We start from the raw sequence: 27,603 nt of genomic DNA, 5'->3' as shown, positions 1-27,603 counted from the left end.
GACACACACAATCACACCGACACACACAGTCACACTGACACACAGTCACAGTGACACACACAGTCACACTGACACACAATCACACTGACACACACAATCACACCGACACACACAGCCACACTGACACACACAATCACACTCACACACTGACACAATCACACTCACACACAATCACACACACTGACACAACACAATTACACACCAACACACACAATCACACCACAAATAGCTGAGCAATGGTGGAGAGGTCTTTGTGTGGAGTTCCAGTGGGGTTTATTGCAATGACACACTGAAGGAGTCCAGGAACAAAGCCAGGGAGCAGTGGAGGGGCCAGGGATATATCTGGGCTTGAGGGGGTGGAGCCGAGGGTCAGGATCCAATAGGAACAGGGGAAAGTGGTGCATAGGCGGGGTCAGGGACAGGGAGAGCCAATGGGATCACAGGGGCGGAGCATTGCAGCAAACTGGGGCCAATGGGGACACAGGGAAGGGAGAACTTTCTAGGGCAAGGACATATAAGGTAAAAAGGGGAGGGACAGCCCACAGGCCAGCTGGGTACATAGACCTGGGGTACAGTAACACGGTGGTGTGAAGAACTATGGGAAAGGCTTTTTCATTCAATCTTTATGTGGGGGAAAACCTTCCTGTTATGCTTTAAGTTCACACCTTACAGGGAGGGGCAAAGCTGTATTTAGGAAAGTGAAATGTGGTCTTGGCAACCTCATTTTGCCCTCCCAAGTGCTGGGCCCAGCCCACAGCACAGGTCAGGAGGGGATGTGGGTGAGCAGCTGGCTTCTCACAACCAGAGGTGCCTCCCATCCCGAGACCCCCCCCCAGTCCGACAGGGCATGCACAGAGGGGTTGGCAGCAGCTCCCCAGGGTTGGCACCTCCCTGTTTGGGCACAGATGGTGACAATGTCCCCTCTTTGCCTCTTTCAGCCTGCAACTGCAACCTGCACGCGCGGCGCTGCCGCTTCAACATGGAGCTGTTCAAGCTGTCGGGGCGCAAGAGCGGTGGGGTGTGCCTCAACTGCCGGCACAACACAGCGGGCAGGCACTGCCACTACTGCAAGGAGGGCTTCTACCGCGACCTCAGCAAGCCCATCTCCCACCGCAAGGCCTGCAAAGGTACGGGCTCAGGGTGGGGTGGTGGGAACACTCAGCTCCTCCTTCCCCAGCCCTTCCCTGCAGCTCTGCTGCCACAGCTCTTCCTCCCTCTCCCAAACCGGTTTGCAGTTGCTTTTTTTGCCATTTGGAATGACTCCTCGTGCCCCCACATTCCTTGCCATCACCTCTGCAGCCTCCTGGTGAGGACAAGGCCACCCACATCCCCTGCCAGCCCCTCTCCCTGCTCTCCCCCACCTCCCGCTGAGGACGAGGCCATGGAAATAACATCTTTAGAGCTGAGGAGGACTTCAGGTTATTTCAGGGTTTATCACTTACAAATGGTGCTTCATCTGCTCCTACCTGGTCATCACTCTGCATGGGCAGAGGGGCATAAAATCCCAGGCATGGGTGAGATGTAGAATTTGAATCAGCCTCCTCCAAGCCCCGTCTCCAGCTCCCACCTTTCAGGCAGGGCCCACGTACAGAACTTGTCACTCCTCCAGATAAGGAGAGAACAGAAAAAGGGGAAACGAGTTTATTTTGAGCTCGGTGTATTTCGAGGTTTCCTCGTGTGGCCGTGGAGGCGAGCTGGGATTCAGCTGGGGCGGGAGCAGCAAGAAGAGCAAATCCTGCAAATGAAACCTTGTAACTCTCAGCTGCTGCTGGAAGAGATGGAAATCCTGAACCTGAGGTGCAGTGAAAGGAATTGAGCAAATGTTCAAAAGCCAGATTAAAAAATGCTGGGGTTTCCCACAGAAATGCTCAGCTCTTTTCTCTCTAAAGATTTGTTTCAACAAGAAATCGAAAGCTTTTTGGCATCAGATCAGGATTTTTGGCTGGGAAATTTTGGGTCTCCAGCATTTATATTTTTTTTGGCTTTTTTTTTTTCCTTACTGAAAACAGACATTTTTTGTCATAGCAGAAAAGAAATCCCTTTTTCAGACAGTCCTACTCCCTCTTTTTGAACCTTGTGAAAACAATTTCAATGAGATATTTTTTATATTTCCCAGGTGCTCATTTCTGCTTTTCCCAGCTCTGCTCCCTGGCTGGGCAGCTGTTCCCCTCTCCTGTCTGTCCGCTTTTCTGTCCCCTGGCCCTTCACTGTCACTGACGGCACCGAGCCCTGCCCAAAAAACCTGGCTGGGTGGCCCCTGCAGGTGGGAAACCTCTGAGCCGTTCTGTGCCTCAGTTTCCCCAAGCGAGCACCGAGAAGACCTCATTGGCCTCCCAGAGGTTTTCAGGCTGAATTCCCCACCATTCTCTCTATGAAATCCTCCTTGCAATTGCTCTGTTCTCCTCCTCCTCCTTCTCCAACCTCTCCCATATTTGAAGCAGGAGATGGCCAAATTTTGGCTCTCCTCCGCAAACCTCCGCAGTTTGTGACAAAGCCATGCCCAGCAGACCCACCAGACACAAAGGTTTGTGAAATGTTCAGCACCTGGCTCGCAGCCTATTAGTGCCATTTCCCAGTCCTCAAGGGGTTTCTGTGGGGGCAAATCCACTGTCCCTCCAACAGCAGTGAAATGAATCCCCCACAGCACCGGCATCCCTTTGAAAACTCCTTTTCCCAAGATCTGTGTATCATGCAGTGGGGTTGATGTTCCCTGGTTTTCTCTCCTGACTCAGGGCTTCTGCTGAAATAATTGTTGAAAATGGGCAGGTTTAAACCCAGCCGTCCCATTTAACAGCTCCAGCCACCTCTCCATTGATAACAACATTCATTTACCATCTCACCAAACCAACACTCCCAGAGCCTCCTCTTGGCTGATTGTCGTTAAAATTAAGGAATTAAATTCTGAGCTCCTGCCACCTCCTTCATCAATGCCTGCACCCAGAAGAACCATATTTTCTGTATATTTTCTCTATAAAACCTGATTCTTTAATCCATCTCATCACTCTGATCATGTCCCACACATAGCAAATTTAAATAAAAGCATCTCAGAAAATCCTGGTACCTTAGGAGCTGCTGAAGAGCTCACGGCTCTCACCCACCCCAGCAAGATCTTGGGTGATCTCACAGGAAAGGCTCCATGAAAGAGCTGCCAGAGACATTTTTCATTAATTCAACTCCATTTATTCAGCCTAACAGACACATCCAGCTAAGCTGCCTGTCCTGTGCCTTGCATTCCTCATCTCCCACTCCATCCCATGCATGAGGTGCCTCAACTCACAACACATCAAACATCAGCCAAGAGGCTGGAGTTGCATTGTTTGAAATGGTTGGTTTGGGTAATTATGCAAAACTATGACACATTATGCAGAAATGTTTGCACAATGTCTCCTTCTTTTTAACTTGGAGAAAAAGAGAATTCCACCAACTTTTGCACATGTTGCAGGGCATGAATGAGGCTCAGGCAGCAGAAGGTGAGCAGAAAGCAGAGCTGGGCAACACCCTCTGCCCAGCTCAGGGTTACTGGTGTTTCCAGCAGCCAAACCTTTAATAATTGATAAAGAAAAGACTTCTAATGATCTGAAGTTCAGATCAGCAGTGCAGGTGAAGGCATGAGGAGCTGGGCTTTAAGGATGCCTTTCCCTGATGGCTAGCAGTGATCCAGTCGTGCCAGGTGCTTTGCTCTGTGTTTGCTTCCAGAGGGTTTCCTTGCAAAAATGATAAAAGCCTGGAAGTTGCCAGTGGCCAGAGATGCCTTGGGACAGAGCCACACCAGGCAGGCCGTGGCACAGAGGATGCAAACCACAGGCAAAGGAATTGATGACAGATGGAGCAGGGATATTGCATGGAGTGGCAATGCTGGGTGTGTGCCAGAGCCTGCCAGGCTGGAGCTGGGCACGGAGCTGGGCACGGAGGATGTGGCTGCTCCGGGTGGGTGGTCAGACAAGCCCTGGGACACAAAGCCAGGGCTCCCCTGGAATTCTGAGGTCAGACTGCAGCTGATCCCTGCCCCAGCCACGGATCCTGGGCTGGAAGAGCCTGATGGTCCTGCTGCTCCTGTTCCAGGGAGATGTGTGGGCTGATGCCAGCGGGCAGGGGAGCAGGATGCCCTTTGTCCTGGCAGACACATCGCAGCCCCGCTCCTGGGCACACCCCTGCTCTGGGGGCTGTCCTGACAAGCAACAAAACTCGGGGTATAAGAAATGCTCACGTTCGTTTTTTTCAAACTCAGACAAGGACAAATTGTCCCTCTTTTCTCCCTGGTTTTTGAGAAATCACCAAGAGCTCCCAGCACGCTGAAGCCCTGCTTCCAGTTCCTTCTGCTTTCCCTCTGCTCCAAATGATGTTGCAAGTGAAATTCCACATCTGGGTCCTGCAAACCCTCGTCCACCCTGCTCTGTCATGGGCTGCTGTAAATCTGGGCCCTGCTGTTGGTTCTTTTGATTAAATTCCCTCCTGATATTTGCCAGATTGTTGGCACTAATTTAATTCCATTGGAGTAGAGAATCTGCAGGGTTTTATAGCCTGGCTGTAAAACAGCTCTGTACTTCGGGGAGAGGCTTTGCACACTTTTTGATGAAATGATGACAAACGAGATGTGCTCTGAATGCACTTGTGTTGAGGCTGCCAGCACAAACCCCTCGTGCCGGGGCAGGATTTGGCACCTGGAGAGGTCACATTCATCAGGGCTCAATGTTTTGGGAGGAAATGGGATTGTCAGTGTGCCTGGTGCTGCTGCAGCCTGGGGAGTTTTCCAGCTGTGCTGGAGGATTTCATGCCTTGTGCAAACCCCAAAAGGCACTCCCAGCCTCCCTGCCCGTCCTGGCCTGCACCCACCAAGGGTCAAGACTTGACATTTGCATTTTGGAGGCAGTTTGGGCTGGAGCAGAAGGAGGTGAGACCCCATGGGCTCAGCCTCCTGTCCTTGATTTCAGGGGTGCAGATAAAGGGTTTTTCCCCAGCCAGTGGCAGGCATTGAGCAGGGCAGAACCCAAACCCCTTTGGCTCCAGGAGCTGCCGGGAGAACCGAGCAGAGCCCCCGGTGACAAGGACAGTGGCACCGGTCCCCGTCTCTCTCCACTGACTATAGAGGGAGCTGCGTGACCAGCTTAGAGCTGAGAGCTCATTCCCTGGAGGTTGGACCAGGGGAGATGGATCCTCTCTGTTCCTGCTGCTGTGTCCCGCTGGGAAGTTGGGGCACAGGAGGTGGTGGGGGAACACCCGCGGCAGACAGCACAGTCTGAGAATGGTGTCACTGCCACCAGAGGTGTCCCACTGCTGGTTCCCGCTGTGGGACAGGGACACTGGTCTGTCCATGGTTCCAGTCATGGTCAGCATCCCTCCAGCCTTGGACATGTCCCCTGTTCCCACAGTCCCCGATCCACACCTGGCCGGGGCAGACTGAAGCTGAAGCATGCCAAATGCATTGGGATGGCCTGGCTGGATCCCACCAGGGCTCCAGGGCCAGCAGTGGTGGCTCCTGCAGGGCTCTGTCCCTGGAGCCTTCTGTTCCTCACTGCAGGTCTCTGCTGGGACCAGCCCAGCTCTGCCCTTGGGGTCACCTCAGGAGGGGCTGAAGTGCAGCCTTGAGGGAGATGCTCCCCTTGAGAGCTGCCTCATTTTGATGCCCATCTCTTGTCCAGCTCACTCGTGGTTTTAAGGCAAACTCCAAGGCAATAATTCCCAGGAATGCACCCCAGGGAGTTGTCCTTAATGGTCAAATTTCCTTCTCTTCCTTTCTTCCTTTTGCTCCTCTTTGGATTCCAGCTGGAGCTACTGTTGAGGTGAGAGAGGAGCCAGCTCGTGGTGCTGGCAGGGCTTGGGTTGGGCTCTCATGTCAGAGCTTGGTCACCTCTGAGAAATCACATCCCTGGAGAAATTCCAGACTTCACAGGCATTGATCTGACAAGTATAGACTTTAATTTCTCCCCAGGACTGCAGAGATTCTCTTCCACTGCCACAGGAATGAGTTTCTAGTTGCATTTCCATCCTGCATTTGTCAGTGGCTGTGCCCTTCCCCACAGCCCCATAATTCCTTATATCAATATTATTGCAAGCCCTGAGAGCTGATTTATGACTTCTGCATCTAAAACTTGTCATCACAACCCCCAGACACACACAGAACATCAGAGAAGGTTTCTAGAATTGCAGATTTAAGCTGTCCATGCTCACTGGTAACTGTGGGAGTGGCCTGGGGCAGCACGGGAGGCTCCAGTGCCACCAAATGTCACCTCCCGGCACCGCCAGGACCCAGGGCAGAGCTGCACCTTCACCCACCTGGGCTGGAGGGATCCCAGAGGAAAAACAGGACATGAGCATTGCCAAAACTCTTACGCTGTTCTGAGTTTGTAGAATGAAACCATGGAAAAGCAGTGACTTTTTGTTCAAGTAAGACTCAAGCTCAACACAAAGCATCTCCCAGCCCACGCCAGCTTTTAAAAAATCCATTAAAATCCACATTTTAATGATGGATAAGCAGACACATCAAATTCGGCAGCTGCCTCTGTGTGGGCAGAGTTTGCTGAGTTGTAGAATTCAGGGCAAGACACTGCTGAATCCAGGGAGCCATGAGGAGGATGGAGGAGCCCCTCAGAAAGAGCTGGAATCTCCATGGCCACCTGGAAACCACCTCAGCACCTTCAGAGGAGAAACACAGCTCACAGCTGAGTCCCAAATCCGTGGCAGACATGTGGATGATCCAGCTGAATAGGAAAATGTAGACAGCATTGATTCCCTGACAGGAGCCGGCTCTGCATTCCTGAAAAATCACATCCTGGCAATGCTGGTGCCCAGCAGGAGTTTACTGGATAAACTGGGGCCATTTTCCAAACTGTGGTTTGGGTTTCCAGCAGAGAAGCATCCAGGAGCAATCCCGGAGGGCAGGTTGGGATGTGGTTTGTCAGAAGTGGCGACACAATAGAGGGGAATTTGCACCCTATTAAGAAATAAAACCAGACTAAACCCCAGCTCTCCATTGCTGGTCTCAAACTAAGGACAAAAGTTGCCAAATTCACTTGCACAGCCAGACCTTTGCATATCCACAAGACAGAGGAAAGAAAAGGAATAATTTGCCTTCCTCATAAATGTTTTCCAATAATTGAGATAATTTCCTTCTTCAGACCAGTTCTCAGGAGTGGAATGTGCTTCAGGCTCTCAGATCCTGAGAATTAAACCCAAGCTCAGTCCTGCTCATCCCCACACTCTGGTTTTCAGCGTACCAAAATGAGAAGGGTTTTTCCTGGTGGGAAAGGATTTCTTTTCCAGTTAAACAGATGCTTCTCAGAGCATCACAAATGAGGGGCTGGGTTTGTGTCCCAGGAGCTCTCACTGGGATTTCTCCCTGATCTTGGGGTGTTGGGGACTCTCCCCACTGTGGATGCTTTGGTGTCCCATGAGGGCTGTGCACACCAAAAGGATCCTTTTCTGCAGAGCTTTTCCAGCTTCCCCACTGCCTCCTTTCCTGAGGCTTGTGGCAACCTCATTATCTCCGAGACTTCTGCTCCGCTGCCAGATTTGATTTTTATTATTAGTGGGAGAATGCACTTGTAGGAACCTCGTTTCCTCCAGAGCCAGGCTAAAAACGCATCAGGAAGAGAAAAACTTTGCCTCTCTTTTTTTTCCCCTCCAATAACAGCATTCCCAACCCACTCTTCCTCGTGCAGCATCTCCCACGAGAGCAGGGGAGCTGGGTTTTGCTTTAGATCCATGAGGCCACCGTGCCCCACTGAGCTGCTGCTCTTGGCCTGGCCAGAGCTGCTCCTGCAGGTCTGACATTTTTGATGGAAAAATCAAAGGGATCACATCCTCCACAAGAAAACCTAAATCTTGTCAGCAACGTGGGGTGAAGGAAACCCCAATGCTTCATCTCAGCATCTCTGGCAGCTTCTCCAGCCCTGCTGGAATCACGTGGGAAGTGGAGCTCTCAGTGGACAGGGGAAGTTTTAACAATTTTGGAACAAGGAAATTTTCCAGCATTTGGGGAAGTGCTGCCATAATTGTCCCATTGTGTGTGTCACTAATGCCTGCCCACGGTGCTCCTGCCCAAAAAGTGGATTTATTGCCGGGGTTCCAAGGCCCCTTGGATTAGCGGCGACTCTGGCTCAGTGAAGGCTTTGTGGCCCCGTCTGTTCCTTGTTATGGAGAAGACAAAGCCAAGGTCTAATCTGTGAAATTTGGCCCAAACTGCAGGGCACCAAAGCCCTTGGCCCCCCGAGTGCCAGTCCAGGAGGGGAAACGGGAGAGCCCTGAGAAGTGGCGCGGGAGGAGGGGCAGCAGGAGACACCCAGAGATTGTTTGGCTCTGCCCAATAAAAGGAGGAATTCATGTTCTGCTGGCAAGAAACCTTTAAATCTCCAGGAGAATGTGCTGAGGGACATTGAGCATGAACATGATCCTTTGGAGGGCTAAATCCAGCTCCCAATGCTGCAGACAGGCTGACGAGCTCCCAGCAGAGCAGTTAATGGTTAATATTTAAAGTCATTATTTGTATTCAGAGTTAGCACAGAGACATTTCCACCCCTGCTTCTGCTTTGTAAACCAGCTGGGGCCAGACTGGGTGGGTGCACACCAAATTCCAGCTTCTCTTCCCTATAAATCCGTGGGATTTGCAGGACGTGCTGCCCATGCTGGAGATGCTCTGGCAGTGCCTGTGGGCTCTCCCATCCCCACAGGATGTCCCAGGGCCAGCACAAACCTCTCCTCAGCACTCTGGTGCACAAGTTCAGCTCAGACTTCCCTGATCCATGGGCGAATAACTGGGATTGGTGTCCAGAGGAAGGAGCCCTGCTTGTTTTGAATTGATTTCCCAAAGACAGGAGCCAAAGAAAAGCTGTGAAAACATCCTGTCCTCCTTGGGACCACTTCAAGGTCACCTCTGGGATGGATTTCAGCTCCAGGAATTCTCACACCTTGAGTTCTCTGGGAAGATGTGTTCAGAGGGAGCAGGATTTAAAGTACTTGAGCTCCTAAAGACAGTGGAGCAAGAAAAAACAACTCTACAATAACAACAAAACCTCACTTCAGTAATAATGCCAGAACCACCCCTTTAAACACTAAACCATAAGGTGAAGTGAGACATGTTTGCTGCATCAGGATGCGTTGTTGAGGCAACAGGAGAATTTAAATTGAATTTGTTTTGACATTTTGACAACAAACCTGGGTCTGTTGCATTTTTTCCAGAAGTTTTCTGTAGCCACGTTTTTTTTTACTCCTGTTGAAGTCTTTGGAGAAAAGAAGGGAAGCAACCAAAGGGAAGCAATTGTTGGCCATGATTCTGGAAAAGCATTTTAAAGCCTGATTAAATATAAGTGTGCACCTAAAGCACATTGGCTACCTGGGATAGAATTTGCACTTCAAACTGAGTGTGATTTCTGAATACAGGAGCCTTCATCAATGATTATTGCAAATTAAGAGTGTTTTTTCCAGTCAAATGCATTGCTGGGTTCCTGCTCAGTCCAGAGGCTGGAGCTGGAGCCCTGGGAGGTTTGTGGTCCTGGCACATCTGGGGTGACACCCTGGCAAACAAAGCCTTTTTTTCTCGTGCAGGCAAAAAGATTTTTCATCACTCTGAAAACCTCCCAAGGAAGCTGCTTCCCCGAAAACAGGAAGATGCTAATTCTCCAAAAATGCAGCTCTTTTCAGGCACCTTCTCCATAAAGGTCACACTTGAGGAGAGCTGAGCCAGGAGCTTTATCCCTCTGTTTACCTTTCACCACATGTGTGTGGGGCAGGATTAGGGGCTGGGAATGCCTCTGCCCGAACACCGGGGGTGTGAAAATATTTGCATTTTTGTCCTGCTATTTGTCAACCTTCAGTGGGGCAGAACCATCTCAACAAGTTCAGTCACCTGAACTGAAAAGCCGTGGGCTTTTTCATCCCAAGCACGGCCCCAAGATGTTTCCAGGTGTTTTTTAGCCCCAAACCTGAGCTGAAGCACAGAAAAGCATCGCTGGCTGGGCTGGGGTGGGCGATGCTCTGTCTCAGCAGGTTTGTACAGAAAATAGGGGCTGATTTGGAAGCTCCAGACAGAGCTATAAAAGCCCACGGCAGCCAGTTCTGCAGAGCCGGGCCCCGGGGGAAATCTCCTGGCTGCAGGCGGTGAGGAGCTGCCTGGCAGTGCTTATATCCGTATATATATTAATCCCAGCTAATGTAACTACAGATGTTCTCATTCAGAGCCCTATCTAATCCTGTTGGGCCCTTGCCATGGTGTCTCGTAGCAGGAGTTCTACGAGTTAATTACGTGCGGTGCAAAGCAGCGTTTCCTTTTATCATTGAAAAGGTTGCCTTTTCAACGCCCTCAATGTCCCTTTGTTGCTGGGCTTTAAGGACCAGTGAAGAGGAGCACCTGTCTGACCTTCCCGGCGCTGTGCATTGCTTGGCAGCCCTCCACCGTCTCTTGGCAAGGCGTTCCGAATCTTTTCCGTGGGTGCTCTCCGTGCCTTTCACTCCAGCTCCCAGCTGAGAACGTGCTATTGATTTCTATAGTGCCCTGATATGAATTCAGAGTTTCTCTCTCCCCCTTTCACAGCACAGCCTCCCATCTTGTGGCTCTTCTGAGCTCTGCTGCAATCAGCCAGATGTTTCATTGACTCTCAGATCTTTTCCTGGAGTGGATGCTGTTAATTGGGACCCTTCAGCGTGGATGAGCCATCCTGTTCCCTCCTAACAATTATGGCTCTTTCTGCACTCCGGATTTTGGCTGCTCTCCCCTCATCCACTCGGCCACTCTGGGTCTGTCTCGCAAAGAGCGACGTGGTCTCCTCACATCTGGAGCAGCCAAGCTCAAGGTGCTCACCTGGGAATGCTCTCAGCTCCCTGCTTTCCAGGCCATGGTTACTTTATAGGGAAAATGACTGCTGGGAGCAGAGGCACACCCACTGCTGCCCTCCTTGCCTGTTAAAGCCTCCCCACAGATTCCTGCTCCTTGTTTTCTCCTCCACAGCCATTTTTTCAACCAAAAAATAATTTTTTTCACTAGAAATTCCTGGTCACCTGTGCCACAGACACTCAGCATAAATTTTTCTTCAAGGTTTTCTGGATAGAATGAAATCCTGAGAGTTGTTTCCCCGGTGCTCTGTGCGCTGACAGAGCGCAGACACGCCTTTTTCTTGCTCCAGCATCACCCCCGTTGGCTTCTCACTGTACCCTCTACGGGGCGATCCTTCCAAACAAGGCATGAGGAAAAGCCTCATGTGTTACCCTCCTTGTCATCTCCAGGATGTCCCAACCACTCCTGCCCTGCCCACCTCAGCTCTGGTGAGGGCTCCGCTCAGTGCAGGGCGCTGATGAATTTCTGCTCCTCGGTGAAAAAATCCACGCGTTCTTGCAGCCAGGGCAGTTGAGGGATGAGATTCAGGGAAGTTCAGGAGTGCAGATGTTTTCTGTGAGCCCCGAGGCGCCCCTGGGAAAGGCAGCGGCGATGCCAAAGGGGCGTTTGCACCAATCATCCCCGCGCTGGCATCCCGGGGCAGACTCCCCTCGGTTCGGGGTTACAGCCCAAAGGAATTTGAACTGGATTGGAAAAATCAGCATCAAGCACCAGCAACCCGGCCCTCCACGGCTGGGGAAGGAGAAGAGCCTGTAATTGCTGGCTGCAAGTGTTTGCACTGGCCGGGGAACTGTAAATTACCTTTAATTGCTCCTAATTGCTGGCGCCGGTTCAGCTTCTGGAGGACAGGGACAGCAAAGGCACATCTGCAGCCGCTGCCAAGAGCACCGGGAGCGCCGAGCCGCTGCTGAGTGCCGGCCTTTTGGGAAGACAGGAAGGCAGAGAGGGCTGGGGACCCAGGGGACGCTGACACTGCGGTCCCTGCACACACAGAGAGTTTTCCCCACCGTGTGGCAGAGATGGGCCGGGATCCCATCCCGGTGAAATCCGGCCCGCGGAGTCCCGGAGCCTCTGCCACCCTGGGCACATCACACCCGGGGACATCAGATCCTCACAGGAGCCCGGCTGGGAGAGAGGAGACAGCCTCGGAGAGATTGGGCTGTAAAAACATCCCCGGCAGCTCCGGCCGAGCTGTGCCGAGCCGCTGCCTCATGGGGAGGGGAGCGGCAGCACCGCGATTTATTTATTTATGTGCTGCCCAAAGAGCGCTCTGTGCTCTCAGCCCGGCCTCCAAGAGCCCGAGTCCGGGGATCTTACTTGTTGCACTGTTTTAGGGACGGCGAGAAGCACGACATGACTCTCTCAGCTGCATTGTCCAAGAGAGCAAAGTTTATTAATTTTAATCTTCTTTTATAGATGGGTTTGAGAAGGTCCGAGAGGTGAAACCCTCATTGGTCATTAAAACAACACATCACCGTCATTGCTTAGGCTGAACACCACCCCTTGACTGTTTCCCAGACAACACCTGCTAAGATTGTTGTCCTTTACCAAGGGCTGTTTGGATTCTTTCTCATGCTTTCTCAGGCCAGAGTGAGAAGCCTGTGTGACTTAGTTTCACACAGGCTCTGTTCCCTGCTTGCTTTTTGCATTTAGTATCCACACTTACTCATCACCAGGGCTTTTTTCCCCTCTTTTCCCTCTCTCATCCAAGCGGTCCCACTGAAATGAGGGCGATCCACTCACATGGGAGAATCCTCTGGGCTCTGCAGGGAATGCCCGGAGCAGCCCCAGAGGGGACACCTGAAACATGAGGGTGTTCCTCCCCATCCTCCTGCCCTTTGCTTCTTCTTGGGTAACCCTTCCCTGATTTGCTTATTTTTGTATTAACTCCTGACCCTCTGCTCTTTAACTCTTTCCTGTTCCTCCTTCAGGCCTTCATGTTTATTTCCTTTCCCCCAGAATTACCTGAGCCAACCCTTGGGGCTGCAGCCTGAAGGTTTTCCCACCTAAGCATCCCTCTGCTCATCACCAGCCACGCTGTTTCATGTTAAAACATTTCCAATTGAAATTAGCTTTAGAAAAGGAGATTTCTGCTGTGGGCAGGTTTGCAAGCAGCCGTTTCCCAGGGGGAGCTCAGGGTAGGGGGGAGAGAGGGACATTTAATCAAAAACCCCAAATCAGAATTGTTAGGAAAAGAGAAGAAAAGGAACAAAAGCTTTGTTGTTTTCTTGAGGGTTTTTTTTCCCCCCTCTCATGTGAAAAATCATTGGGTTTTGGCAAGGCTCTGTCTCTTCCCAACCAGCACCAGCGGGGTCAGGGCTGGTGGCAGTTTGCTGGGCCTGGGATGTCCCCAGGGAGAAATGGGACAGTGCAGGGGTGCTCCAGGCACCATCCAAACCCTGCTGGGCAGGGATCAGCCTGGGAGCTGCTGCCCAGTGAGGGTCAAACTGGGGGCTGCTGGTGCAGGGTGCAGGATCGTGCTGGGGTGGCTTGGAGGGCAAACCAAACACCAGAACTTGGAAACCCAAAACCAGTGTGGGATGCGGTCTGCTGTCCCCAAGTGAGACAGATTGAGGGTGTTTGAGAGCCAGGGGGGTGCAGAACAAACCAAGCAGCACTGCAGGATCCAGGAAAAGCCCTCTTGGGAGCGACGCGCCCACTTTGGGGGCTCGGGGGCTTTGAAGGCACTGGTGCCCATGGGGTGCCCCCTCCTGGGCCCGGGCAGTGGGACACGTTTCCCCCAGGCCCAGCTGCTGGCAGGCAGCTCCCCTGAGGGGCAGGAGGAGAGCGGGATCAGTGCCCCCCAGGGAGGGATTTGGCTGGCTCCTTCCCGGGGATGCTGCAGAAGAAAAGGAAAGCTTTCCTTCCTGCCTGCCTGTCCCTGCCACCGCTCAGCAGGGGCAGCCCGCAGTCTGGCACGGCGCTTGTAGCTCTTAGAAATCAGGGCTGTTAACAAATGTGCGAGGCCGTAATCCTTTTGGAGCACTGATGATAACAAGCCCTGATGCTTTTTTCTTTTTCTTTTTTTTTTTTTTTTTTTTTTTTTTTTTTTTTTTTTTTTCTCTTTTTTGGCTTTTCTTCTTTTTGCCGTATTTTTTGGTTTTGTTTTTTTAAAATTTTTTCCCCCAAACAGCTGCACCGGTAAAGTCCCACTGTGGGAAATGAGATGGTGAATGTTTTCAAGTGCAGTATTTACATCCCCTGCCAAACCCTTCACATCTGCCCAGCTCTGCCGTCAAGGCTGCATCCATCTGGCCGGGAACAGCAGGTCCTCCACCCCACAAGGGCATTTCCTTCCTGTGCCCGCGGTGCCAGCTGCCAGGGATGCTGCTCAGCGGGAAGGGCTCGAGAGAGAGCTCTGAAAGGACGGGTTTGAGTGCACGTGAAATGAATTCCCAAGCTCTCTGCAAGCGATTGCTTCCTGCCGGAGCTGGGCGAGCCGAGGGGTGGTGGGACCTTGCTGGGTTTGTACCTCTGTACCAGCCCTGCCACCTCTCCCGGGAGCCCGGCGGGTTTGGAGCTGCTGCCCTGCCTTTAAATCCTGCGAACTCCCAGGATCAGTCACCGGCTGCACTTCTGTCCCTGTGACAGGGCCGCCCCTTCTCCAGCGCTGTCCCCCAGCCCCGGTGCCAAATTCCAGCTCTGTTCCAGCTCGTTCCCAGGCTTTGCCGAGCTGCCAGCGGCACAGGAGGTGGAGCCGTGCCGGGGGAGCTCCCCGCCGATGCCACACCGCCACCTGTGCCCTGCCCTGACCCTGCTGTCGTGTGTCCCCCCAGAGTGCGACTGTCACCCCGTGGGTGCCGCCGGCCAGACCTGCAACCAGACCACGGGCCAGTGTCCCTGCAAGGACGGCGTCACCGGCATCACCTGCAACCGCTGCGCCAAGGGCTACCAGCAGAGCCGCTCCCCCATCGCCCCCTGCATAAGTAGGTGGATCTTCTTTCCCCGTCTTTGGAGAGGTTTTAACCCTTAAAACCCTGCCGGAGCCGCTGCCCAGGCTGGGGGGCTGCTGAAACCCACCGGCACCCGGGGGCCGGAGCTGCCTGGGGACCCCGCTCTGCCCAAACGTGCTCCAACATCCACAGCAGCTTCCAGCGGCTCACCTGCCCTGTCGGGGGGGTTCTGTGAGTGCATCTGCAGCCAAGCTTGCTGGGAATTCAATTTTGCTTCATGGGACAGATGTGCCCCAAGAGCACTTTTATTTAGGGGTGCCACATCAGGGCTGGATGATAAAGCAGGTTTTTCTCTCCAAAATCAGGCTGTGCTACCCTGGCACAGAGCTCATCAGAGGAGCTGCTCCTTTGATGGAGTTGCCATCACAGCTGAGAACACCTGGATTGCTGAAAGGGCTCTTGCACTCACACAACCCTCCCAGAAACACGGGGGGTTTTACCTTTGGCTTCCCTGGGTTTGCTTTGCAATTCCCTTCCCAAGGCTGCTCTCACCCTCTGCTGTTGAAACAACAGCAGAAGCACCAAGTACAGCTCCCAAAATGCCTCCATTGCAGCATCTGCTCTGCAAACACCTGGATCCCCTCAGCCCCTCTGAGCTCTCACTGCCCAGCAAAGTTGGGGTTTAGCTCTGTGCCCCTCTCTGCTGCCTCTGGGTTTGCTGCTGTTGGATCTTCTCATGCTCACGCACCTTGTGGGGCATCCCCACCTGCCCTAACAAACAAAGCACCAAAATTTGTGTGCCTGGGATGGGATGGGATGGGATGGGATGGGATGGGATGGGATGGGAAGGGATGGGAAGGAGGAACTGCTCCCCTAAGGAGTGATGCCGTGGTGCTAAAAGGAGGAAAAGTCACAAAAAGAAAAGTGAAGGTTGAAAGAATCAAGCCTTTGTTGGGAACCCACAGTCTGCTCTCACACTGTTCCCCCTCTCAGCATGGCCATTGCCAAATTCTGGGGCAGAGACCCTTTCTCCACCTTCTCCTGCTGAAGAAAACAGACATTCCAGGGTGGTTTGGGGTCACTTGAGATTTATTTTTCCCCGTGTTGCAATGGGACAGTCAGAGCCCAAAGCAGATGCTTGTTGTCCCCAAGACCTCCAGCCGTGGCTCCAGTCTGCTCTGCAGCAAGTGTGCACAAAGGTTTATCATTAATCATTCCCCAGGGCCAGGGGAAATCAGAGAGTAAATTGTTCCTTGCATCAGCTCCCTCAGGATTCATGGCACTAAATAAAGACAGACCCAGGATTTCAACATGGCCCATCCAAGCTTTGGGGCTGGGCACAGTCACTCTCTGATTTACCACTGCTCATAATTCCCTGTTCCCAGAGACTTGTAGCCATGGAAGGAACACCTTGAGGGAAGGAGCGAGACCCCCATGGGGTCTGGGTCAGGCCAGGCAGGAGCAGCCCCAGCTCCCACTTTGGGATGGCTGTGCTGGCTCTCAGTGCTGCCTGGCCACGCTCTGTGCCTTCTGCTGTGTTTAATTGCCCGAGGGTGAGTGACCCAGAGATCTCCCAGTGCTGATTAGGCTGTACACCCCAGCAAACCCACCTTGGTGGCCATGCATTTCTCCAAGAACAGAAGCAGAAAGAGGCAGATGCCCTCTCCCAGCTCATGCCTAAATTCCATTTTCAAACAGGGCTGGTGGGGTGTTCCCCCACAGAATGGCAGCCCTGTGCCCTAAATGCAGGAAGCACATCCAAGGGGAGAATCCTGCAAAGCCAGGACGTACAGCTCCCTCCATCCACAGTCCATCCTCTCAACAAACACAGCCAGGCCTGGGAAGGAATATCCAGAGCATGATGTGGATTCAGCTCTGCAAAGCTGGCCCCAAACCAGAGCCAGGGACCAGGGAATTTGCACCAGATGTGTTTGCGTTTCCTCAAAATGTGGGAGGCAGCGCTTGCATCCCAGCAGAGCCACAGCCTGTACCTGCACCCTGCCTCAGGCACCAGCTCTGCCTGGGTGACAGCAGCTGGAGGGGACACTTGGGGACAGGCAGTGACCACAGGGGCTGGGCACAGTGCAGCACGCATCCAAAAGCCACAGTTCTGGTTAAAAACCCCCTTTGTGACAGCCTCGAGGGACGCCTGGTTGCCCAGCTCCCGGTGCACTGCTCGGGGGGCTCTTGCTGGGGCTCGTAGCTGGGAGCCCTCCTCGCAGGCAGACATGGCTGGGAAGGGAACCTGCAGCGTGTGCAGGGGCCAGGCTCTCTGGGGTTTGGAATGATTCCTCCTCCTTTTGTCTCCTCTCTGTTGCCGTGTGGCCCTGGCTGTCCCGCAGAGATCCCGGCTGCTCCACCCACCACGGCCGCCAGCAGCGCGGAGGAGCCCGCAGGTACGTTCTCTTCTTTTGGAGCTAAACCTCAGTACTAAGATTCTCTTCAGCAATCATTTCCCTACAGATAAATTGCACCAAAGGCATAAATCCTGTTCTTTGTACCGGGACAATTGGTTTCCTTCTATGCCCAAACGTGCTGGAAACACACATGCAGCATCCCGAGGTTGGTGTTCCTCAAGGGCACGGAAGGTGCAGGAGGATTTCCTGCTGAATCTGTGAGCACAGAGGGTTACCCAGGGTTGGAACCACAGCTGTCCCCCCCAGAGGGACCCCTGCTCCCATTTCCCTCGTGTTGGAGGGCTCTGACCAGGGGATGACAGCAGGAGCCAGAGGTCCCAGGAAAGGCTGACATGTCCTGGGCTGCTGCCTGGAGGTCCCCGGGGTGTTTGAGCCCCAGCTGTGAAGACATGAGGTGTAAAAGCTGTTTACTTTTGTCTCAGCAGTGCAGGAGGGTTCATAAATTAAGGAGTACTAAAAGGGATGGATGTCACCTTGGATTGATCCCTGAGCCAAGTGGCAGGGATTGACACCCTGCGTGCTCAGGAGCAGTCCCTGGGTGGGAAACCCAGGCAGCAAAGGGACACCTTCAGTCCCCAGTGTCACAGGAAGGTTGATCCCAGCAGCATCCATGGGACTGATTTCAGGGACTGGTTTTACCCCATGCAAACACATCTGCACCCCTGCCACTGGAGAGGGGCTGTTTTGGGATCTAAAACCCAGCTGAGTTTGCATAAAGCCAAAACCAGAACATCCCAGCAGAGTTAGAGCCCTTCCTTAGCTGAGGAGCCCTGGCTGGAGGCTGGGAGAGGGTTATCCATGGTGTGGGAGTGATGAGAAATGCCTGGACAGTGCCTTGTGGATGCCTGTGTCCCTGGAGGGCCAGATGCCCCCATTCCCTGCCCAGAGGGGTGACCAGGGACCAGGGCACCCCACCAGGAGCCTCCAGTGCCAGTGAAAACCCAGTGAAGGCTGAGCCAAGCTGAGCAATCCATCAGGCCCAGAATCCCACCATGATTCTACTCACTGGGATTTTATTGGAGTTTCTAAGCACTGCTCTGTCCAAGGAGCCTGAATCCTCTGTATTTCATCCCTTTTCCTCAACAGGGAGCATCCAGCAGTGCTGTGTCTTGGCATCTCTCAGCTTCCCCCTCCACCCTGCTGAAATCTGGGGGGTTTTTAACAAATCCCTAAATCAGTGTCCATGAGCCAGAGCTCCCATGCTATGGGAGAAAAAGGGTTTGGAAATAAGATGGAAAAAGCAATTAGGGGGAGATTTTGAGTGCAGGCAATTGTGGGAGAGGTGCTGCTCCCTTTCCTGTGCTTGTGGCCACATGGGACAGAAAGTGGCTGAGAGCTCAGGGAGCATCACCCCAACCTGGAGCATTGCACAGGAGCACGGGCCAAAGCTGGCCTTGGAACAAGGGGTGGGACAATGTCAGCTCTGCTGTGGGGGGTCCTGCCTGGCTCTGTCTTCTCTCAGGGGTCCCAATCAGTTTGGGAAAACAGGCCAAAACTGGATTGTTTAGATGAAATGCATTCATGCTCTCCCATGCTGGGAGATTGGAGGATGAGGAGGGGCTGCTCCTCATTTTTGCTGCCAGGCAAGACGAGCTCTTCTGGTCCTTTTTTGGTTCCTCTTAGACAGAAGAGACCACAGTGAAAGGGAAAACAAAAATAGCACAAGGGGGGTGAAGGTTTACAAACCTGCCAGTCAGGCCTTGTCTTATCTGAATCAAATCCAGATTTGCTGGGGAATTATTATCTGAGGTGGATGATTTCAGCCAGTGGGCTTAAATAAAACCAGGTGATTGCATTGATGCAGCTCCCCACGGTTTTCCCCTGGAATAGGGCTCAGCCTCCTCCCCGAAGGGCTCCTGGCTGGAGCACAGGCTTCTCTTCTTGGTGAGGATGCTCCCAAATCCAGGGCTGGGAGGAATTTGCTCTGGTGGGGAGAAAAGCCCGAGCCCTTGGCTGTGGGGAAGTGTCAGCCCTGTGGAGAGCCGGGAGCATCCCAGAGCCTGGGAACAAAGCGCTGCCCAGCTCCCTGCGGTGCGGTCGGGAGGGGAAATCATCATTTCATTCACCCTGGGGTAAATCTGGGCTCAGCCTGCGAGTCTCCAGCTTTGTACCCGTCCAAAGGAGGAATTCATTCAGCCCTGCCCGGGCTTTCTCTGCCTTGTCCCAGCTGTAAGTGAGGTGATGGATTGACTGCGTGATTGATTGACTGATTGATCAGCAGCATCCAGCTCCCTCTGAAACGTTTCTCATGGTGATCCCCGGTGAATGGCCGGGAGCACAATAGGGGAGAGGGAGCTCCTGGTCACTTCAAAATAGCTCAGAAAGTCGGAAGAAAAAAACCTCCAACAACCCCCCCAAAACCGCTGAAATGCAGATAAGCTCCATGCACGAGGGCAGCATGCTCTTATCATCTCAGTGCAGGGCTTCCTGCAGCCCCACATCCATTCATTCCCCCATCCCTGCATCCCTCCACCCCCAAATCTCTGCATTCCTCCAACCCCATATCCCTGCACCCAGTTTCCTCCACCCCAAACCCCTCCATTCTTCCACCCCCTTATTCTTTTATCCCCATATCCCTTAATCCCTGCGAGTCTTTATCCCCACATCCCTCTATTCCTCCATCCTCACTTCCCTGCAGCTGATTCCCTCCAGCCCAGATCCCTCTGTTCTTCCATTCCCACATTCTTTCATCCCCGTATCCCTCCATCCCTGCAAACCTTTATCCCCACATCCCACCATAGCCAAGCCTCGAGCTTCAGAGTCAGGACTGACAAGCTCCCTCTCCCCATCCTGGGACATTTCCAGAGGCTGATTCCCCCTGGTTACACAAGCTCTTGTCCCCAGCACCAGCTCCCTGTTTCTGCATCTCTCCCCGAACAGAAAACTGATTTTCCTGCTAGGCTGGGAGCTGCTCAGGCAGGAATGTATGGGGTGCTGGGCTCCCGAGGACAGGTGTTTTCCTAGGAATGTATTTCACGGTGTTGGCAGTGGATCTTGGCAGGGCACCCCTGGATCTGTCCCCAGCGTGTCCTGGGGCTCGACACTGGGAGAAATCCTGTGGGAAGGGATAGGAAATGTGCAGCCAGCCCTGGCTGCTCCCGGGAGAGGGCTGAGGAGAGGGCAGAGGTGGTGTGGAAGAGCTGTAAAACTCCGTGTTGGTGTGGAGTTTTCTTCCAGTGAGGTGTTTTCCGGTTCACTGTTGGTTTCCAGTGCGGTGTTCCCACCGCAGGCTTTTCCCGTGCAGTGTTTCCAGTGGGTGCCCGGCACAGCTGGACTGTCCCCACTGTGCCACCAGCAGCCATCGCCTGCCTCCTGCTCCCTTTAGATCCGGGAGAATTGGGATGCGGCTGCTGAGGCCACAGCTGCTGTGGGCACGCCTGTCCTGGAAGAGCAGAAATCCCATCCCCAAAGGGCAGCAGGAGGCGGGGAGCGAATCCCCCCGAGCTGCAGCGGGGCCGGGCCGTGCCGTGCCTGGGGTGCCTCCCTCACACCGTGCCCGGAGCTCCCAGGGATGGAGCTGCTGCTCCAGGACATTCCCGGGATGTGGGGGGACAGCCCGCTCGCATCCTGGGGGCGCTGGGGTCTCGCTGGGGCTGCGGAGGTGAGCGGGGGCTGCGGGCTCCCGGGAATCCCTCGCTGCCGCTTTCCAGCCGCTCCAGGCGAGAGGCTTTAATCTAATTACATGCTTTATTTGCGCCAATTTGTTTTTCAATCAATCTTGCTCAGCCAGAAGAAAGGAGGCTACTGCGGGCTCATTTGCACCTTCTTGTTCCAAGGGAGAGGTTAATGGCCGCTCTCCGCTGGGGTCTGCGCTGCCTGCCCGGGAGCTCCGGGCCCTTCTCCGGGGGCACAGCAGCCGCTTCCCGCTGGCCACGGAGCACCGGGGCTGCTCTCCTGGAGCCGCGGCATCCTGCACGAAAGGTTTTGCGTACGGGGATTGCAGTGGGCTCCCAGGGGAAGGTTGGTTCTGCAAAGCACCAAAACAAGCAAATAAATAAGCGTGGAAGTTACTCCTCCCGCTTTTCTTGCCCTGCCGGGGAGTGGCACAGTTCAGAGCCGGGGTGGCTGTGCCCGGCACAGGGCAGGGCTGGCCTCGGTGCTCCCCACGCTCCTGTGCGGGTGCCAAGGGCTCCTCAGCCCGCTCTGGAGAGCAGAGGATGCTCTGATGCTCGGCGGGTGCCTCTGCCTTGACGGACTGGTGACAGATCCACCTCAGCTGGTGGGACAAAGCCCTGCCAGCTCCTGGGCACTGCCGCTCCCAGCTGGGAGGTGACCAATGACAGAGCACCCGGTTAATACCACCCAGTGCCAGAACCTTGCTGTGTACCCAGGCTTGGCACAGACCCTCTGGGGGCAGATCCAGGCCCCTGGAGTCCCCTGTCACACCTGGGCACCATCCTCTAGATAACACAGCAGGTACGGCTGGAGCAGCCCAGCCCCAGCTCATCCCAGCTCCAAGGCTTGGAAGGGATGTGCCTCCCTGTTCCAGCTCCTGGCCATGCTGGGGGAATGGCCGTGGCCACCCTGCTGGGGACACCAGCTGTCCTGCAGCTGGCCAGGGATGAAGGGCACTAATTTGCACATGATAATTACAAAGGGCATCATGTGGGACAGCTGGGCCATGGCCAGGTGAGAGGAGAAGAGCCAATTAGTGATAACAGACCCAGTTTTGTGATAACAAATCCAGTTCTGTGATAACAAACCCCTGTCCACTCAGTGGCTAGACAAGGCTGCAGCAAAGCATGGGACAAGCGATGCCACTGCTGAAATGAATAACCTGGGAAGGATTCTCTGCCTTAGCTTTGCTATTTTATTAAACCTCCTTTATGTTAAAGCAGCCAGCTCTGAGACAGAGACTCCCAGCCAAGCCCTGCACCAGTTAAATGACAGCTGTGATCCCTCGCAGTCACTGTGTGCCCTGTGAGCCAGACATGCAGTCCCCATGCTTGTCCCACAGGGATGGTCCCATCTCCATGCTTCCTGGGAAAGGAGAGGATCCAGAGCATCCCCTCCCCGAGGACATGTGGTCAGCAAGGCCCAGAGCCAGCAGCTTGGAGCAAGCAGAGCTGGAGCTCTCCAAATGACTCCAACAGTCCTTCCCTGGCACTGATGGAGGTGGTAAAATAATTCCTTGGAATGGAAGCAAGGGGCAGCTTCAGTACTGTGGGAAGTGAACCAGGAGTTCATGGTCATCAGGGGAAATCCCTCCTGAGAGCCAAAGGCATCCCTGCCACAGGACCATCCTCTCCTCTCTTCTCCTCTCTCAGTGCTGGGTTGCATTTTATCCTGTGTCCCTTGGGAACATGGCAAATCAAAACAGCCCCACTGATCTGCCCTGACCCACTCTGGGGGTGTGTGGGACCCCAGGCAGACCCCACTCCTGTTCTCTCAGTCCTGCTCTCTCTGGTAAAGGAATCAAGGATTTAGGACTTGGTATTTGGAGCTGCACCTACATTTGCTGGCTCAGTCTGGTTGCACATTCCCCCTGGTGACAACAGGAGATGGGGACACCCCAACCCCACCCACAGAGCCCCCAGAGAGCAGAACCCCTGGGAGGGAGGGCAGGAAAACATCCCTCAGCCCCAAGTGCTGGGGTCAGGCTGTCAGGGCTGGGGCTCTGCTCCTAAGCCACAACACCTCCACTTTGGATCGCAGCCCACAAAGGCATTTAGGGCCTTACCTGGGGGAAATCAATAGGAATTTAGCTGCATAAATTTGGATTAGAAATCTGAATCCCCTTGGGGATCTAAGCCTTATATCTGCATTTCCAGTTAGGTACCCAGGCCAAGAAATGTGGCTTTAATCACTCTATCATGTCAGAATCAAGGGGCCTTTAATTTCCGTTCCCGACATGTGGCTTTTGCAGCGGCTCAAAGCTGATTTTGGAGCTGCAAGCGCAGCAAGAGGCGCCTGGTGCAGGATCTTCCCTGCAACAACACTCAGCACCCCCAGCCCTGCTGCCAGCACCTCCTCCCTGCGCTGCCCTGGGAGCAGCACTCCGGGAAGGGCAGGATCCTTGAACAAACCACGGGATGACCACTCAGCACCTCGCAGCTCTCAGCCTCACCACAGCGACCCCAGACACCGCCCGAACCGAGGATGTTTAAACAGGAAAAAAATTAAACTTTCTGAAGGAAAAAAAAAGAAAAAAAAAAAGAATTAAGCAAAACAAAGAAGGTGTTTAGCTGTGAAAAGTCTCTGCCCAGCCAGAGAATTAGTTCTATCAAGGGGATGGGCTGAGCTGCAAAGCTGCTGAAGGCTGTGCTGACACGCTTTACTGAGCTGCGAGCGACACGAAGCAGCCGCCTGCCACCTGCTCCCCTGCGAGCTCCAGCGGCCGCTCCCCGCTGCTGCTCCCCCAGGCTGACACAAACCCACCGGGGCTGCCTGGGCTCCTGCTCTGAAACAGGCGCTTGGGATATTTGTGCAGCTGAGCAAACTCGGGGAGGGCCAGCAGCAGGGGCTTGGATGACACCGGGGGTGTTGGGTGCTTGGGACCGGGCTGGACACGGGCTGAGAGGGGCTCAGGGAGATCCCAGCTCTGTTGAGGGCAGCCGAGCCCGGCCAGGCCAGGAGGACAGGCAGGGTGAGCAGGGTGAGCTGGGGACACTTGTGCAGCACAGGGGGACAGGGAGCTGGGGCTGAGCCCATCCTGCTGCCCCATCACTCCTGCAGGACAGGAGCTGGACACTGTCCCCATGCAGGGGTGTCCTTCAGGCAGCTCTGTGAGCTCTCAGCCCGCTTTGTGGCTGGGCTGTGGCCACAACGTTATCCCAGGCTGATCCTCTGCAGCCTCGTGGAGAGGGGCGAGAAGGACCTGCAGTACAAAGTCTTGGGACTCCAGAGATTTGTCACATGAACACTTGGGGATAAATTTTGCAGGAGTCTCACATCATTTGCGTCTCCTGTGCACCCCCACGAGTCACTGAGCCCCACATCCACCCTCCCCTCCCCTTGCCACAGGCTGATCCTTCCTCCCATCCCTTCCCCAGCTCCACCATCCCTTTTCAGTGAGGAGCAGCAGCTCAGCAAAGCTTCCCCAGAGCCCAGAGCGCTGAAGAGTCACTCGGTGAGGAGAGCAGGGTCTGTCCCTGGCAGCACTGACACCATCCTGCAGCATCGCCTCCAAGCACTGTCCCGAGGGGCCTGGCAGCACCACCCCACACACACAGAGCTCAATGCCTGGCTCACAGAAATCCCATTTGCCCTCCCAAAGAGGCCCCAGAGGATCCCCAAGTCACCCAGGAGGCAGAAGAGCTCTCCACGAGGGAGACAAAGGAAATGAACCGGAGCAAATCCCCCACCCACGGAAACCAGCGCTGGCATCTGGTGATTCCCAGTGATTTACACCAGCTGGCTCTGGCCAGGCCACTTCAATTCAAACCAGCTGAGGCTCTGGCACAGCCCGTGGGGCTGGGGAATGAGGGGAAGGACAGGGCAGGGTTGTGTTTAGGCAAAGTAGGGTCAGCCGTGGATCTGGCAGAGCCCCAGGCTGCCACCCTGGGAGAAGCAGAGGCTGTGGGTGCTGCCCTGCAGGGTGTGGGGGTAGCTGGGTGCTGTGCCATCACCCCACAGCCTGGCAAACAGCCCTGGTGGGCTTCCAGTGGGTCTGTAATCCCAGGTAGAATGGGATTTCCGTGGCAGCGGTGCAGGGATGGGAGCTCAGCTGTGGTCAGGGATGTTTCTGTGGGGAGAGGTTGCTGAGGTGACTTGGGGTATCTCTCATGAGGGTTCTGGACTGGAGTCCAGAGCAGTGATGTCTCTGGTTGCTGCTTTTTGGGCTGGATCCCAGCAGGAGTGGGGCTGCAGGAGGACCTGCTGCAGGTGTGCTCTGCCAGCCTGGCTGCTGCAGATCCCCTGTGGGGCTGAACCATCAATGTGCAGGTGGGAGCCGCTGCCCAGCCCCGCTGCTTGGGGCCAGCTGCTGGCCAGCGTGTCCTGGATGTGGCCAGGGCAGGAGGGATGTGCAGCCAGAGCTTCCAGGCTCATCCCTGCAGGTGCTCACTGCCCACCTGTCCTTGTGTCACCTCTTGTTCTGCCCAGGGGCCGAGGTGTGAGCATCCACAGAGCTCCAGGATTTCTGTGCCAGGGAGAGCCAGCAGCAGCTTGATCACACCCCCACTGGTGTGCTGAGAACATCAGCAGCCCAGCAGAGCAGCCGATGGCCTGTCTGTCCCCTGGCATTCCCTGCTCCCCCAAAAAGCTCAGGGGAAGCTTCTCTGGGCTCTTAGGTCACTGCACAGACCTTCAGCTCCCTTAGAGACTTTTCCCTCAAGGTTTATGGCCAGGAACATCTTACCAGTGCCTTGGATCAGGAATGTTTCTGCTCCCTGAGCTCAGTGACACCAGGCAGCCACGTCCTGTGTGGTGGCATCCTGCCCCCTCCTGCCCCTGGCTGGGGCTCTGCTAGCATATCTCCATCCACTCAGCTACTGACGGAATATCCACACCTTTCTCAGTGTGTTTCCAGTTTTACTCCATGTTCAGAAATGTTAAATGAGAAAAACAACCGGGAGGAGGCATCAGTGGCTGGAAGCCCTCAGCCATCGGGGTTTGGAGGGCCCTTGGCTGGGTTGAGCTGGGCACAGATCTCAGCTGGGGCTCTTGCAGGAGGAAGATCACAGGGCTTGGGTTTGGCCCTGGCTGGGTCCTGCTGGAAGAGCAGGAAGCCTGGATTTCCTGAGGGTGTCTCCTGAGGAGTGGGAGCAGCAGGGAGCCATGGGCTCAGATGGGGACTCTGCATGGCCAGGTTGAGAGGGGCTGGGGCACACATGGCTTACAGGAGTTGGTGCTAAGGGGGTTCCTCATGGTCTTGGTACCCAGTGTGAGCTGGCCATGGGATGCCAGCAGCATTCCCACCTTCCCGACCACCCCGGGGGCCATGCTGGGACATTCCAGCAGGTTCACACCTGTGCTCCAGCAGAGGCTGGGGAAGGACGGTGCTGGGAGAGATGGAGGCCTCCAAGGGCTGGCATTTGTCCCAGGGCCTCCTGCTGCAGACAGATGTGTCCTTCCTCCCTGCACCAGGGGATCCTGTGCTGCTGGGGCCCCTCTGGCACTGTGGGTGCTGAGGAGCCATGGATGTGCCAGGGCAGCACGGGGGGAGCCCACCCTGATCCTGGCAGCTGGCGTGGGATGGCTGCTCTGGTGCCACGGGGACGTTCCTGGTGGTGGCCGGAGGACGCTGCCCACCTGCTGCAGGGGCAGGCGCTCCCAGGGTGGGGCTGGGTGTCCCCACGGGCTCCATCCAGGGCCGTGCCCGTGGCCCATGGCCCGTGGCCAGCGATGGTGGCAGTGCCAGGGGGCCGTGCCAGGCTCCCGCCGGCCGCCCGGGCCAGGCCGGCGTGTCCCAGCAGTGGGGGCCCATTAGAAATGAAATGTTCCTACTGGGGTATTTTATTTGCACACTTCAGTAGAGTGGACACCAAAAGGCTTTGCTAATGCTTCATGGGCTGCTAATTTCCTCTCTGACCCGCATTGTGGCGGGGTGACCCCAGCCCGAATCTCTCGGCAATGAATGCCAAAGGCTGACACCGGCCCGGGTTAGGGGTGACAATGGGGCCTCTGTGGGCTCCGGGCAGGCTCCAGTTGGGAGCTGGAGAACAGGGGGAATTTGTGTGGCTCTCAAAAGCTCTGGGTGGCACAATAAGGGAGGCCCCCGGGGTCTCCCAGGAAGACAGAGGCGGCCGGGGAAGCCGGGCCGGGGGAGGCGGAGGGAGGATGGGCTCCTTTGTCAGCAGCTTTCTTTAGAAAGGAAGGGCTTTCTCAATGCCCCCTCCGACGACCCAATCGGGGCCTGGCAGATGGATATCACAGGCACGCTGCTTATTCATGGCAGGCTGCAGCTTTGAGCCGCCCCCCCCTTCCCCCAGCGCTTTCTTCATTTTAAGGCTAATTTGTTTTGTTAATGTTTTCTTGCCCTCCCCCTCTCTCGGCGCAGACTGTGACTCGTACTGCAAAGCCTCCAAGGGGAAGCTGAAGATCAACATGAAGAAGTACTGTAAGAAAGACTATGGTGAGTGTCAAAGGGGTGTGGGGCAGGAGCATCCCCGGGGGTGTCCCCAGCCCCAGCCAGGCACAGCCCTGCAGCTTTGGGAATGGCTTTTGCCAGCTTTGGACAGGCAGCAGTGCCGTGTGTCACTTGGGAAACTGGGATGAGCACTCTGTGGACCCTGAGCTGGGTCTGAAAAGACTCATCTTTTCCAAGTGGTTTCCAGCATCTTCTGGGTTATGATGACACCGTGTCCCCTCTCCTCTCACTGTGCTGTTACATGACACAGCTTTTAAATATTTTAAAATATTTACAATATTTTTTGCTGTGGGAGTGAGCAGCAAGCAGTCTCCTGTCACTGGATCCAACCCCCCCATAATTCCCAGGAGACTTCAGAGGGTGGTACAGCCCTGGCACAGCTCACACATGGATGTCTTGGAGATTTGGGTTGTTGGAGGTTTGGGTAACTCTCACATT

General features: G+C 54.7%; 1 protein-coding gene across 1 annotated transcript in view; it reads left to right on the top strand.

Moving 5' to 3' along the window:
- The window catches only part of NTN1 (netrin 1), an 83,752-nt gene that overhangs the window by 50,258 nt on the left and 5,891 nt on the right, over window positions 1–27,603 (top strand). The window contains exons 2-5 of the mRNA XM_015645680.3: window positions 939–1,127; window positions 14,602–14,751; window positions 17,061–17,114; window positions 27,076–27,150. Of these exons, the coding sequence (XP_015501166.1) occupies window positions 939–1,127; window positions 14,602–14,751; window positions 17,061–17,114; window positions 27,076–27,150 (468 nt within the window). The remainder of the gene's footprint in view (window positions 1–938; window positions 1,128–14,601; window positions 14,752–17,060; window positions 17,115–27,075; window positions 27,151–27,603) is intronic.

This window comes from Parus major, chromosome 18, assembly GCF_001522545.3.
Source record: "Parus major isolate Abel chromosome 18, Parus_major1.1, whole genome shotgun sequence".
Classification (NCBI taxonomy): Eukaryota; Metazoa; Chordata; class Aves; order Passeriformes; family Paridae; genus Parus; species Parus major.
The sequence above is the reverse complement of the archived record's forward strand: the minus strand, read 5'-3'. Positions and strand labels throughout refer to the sequence as shown.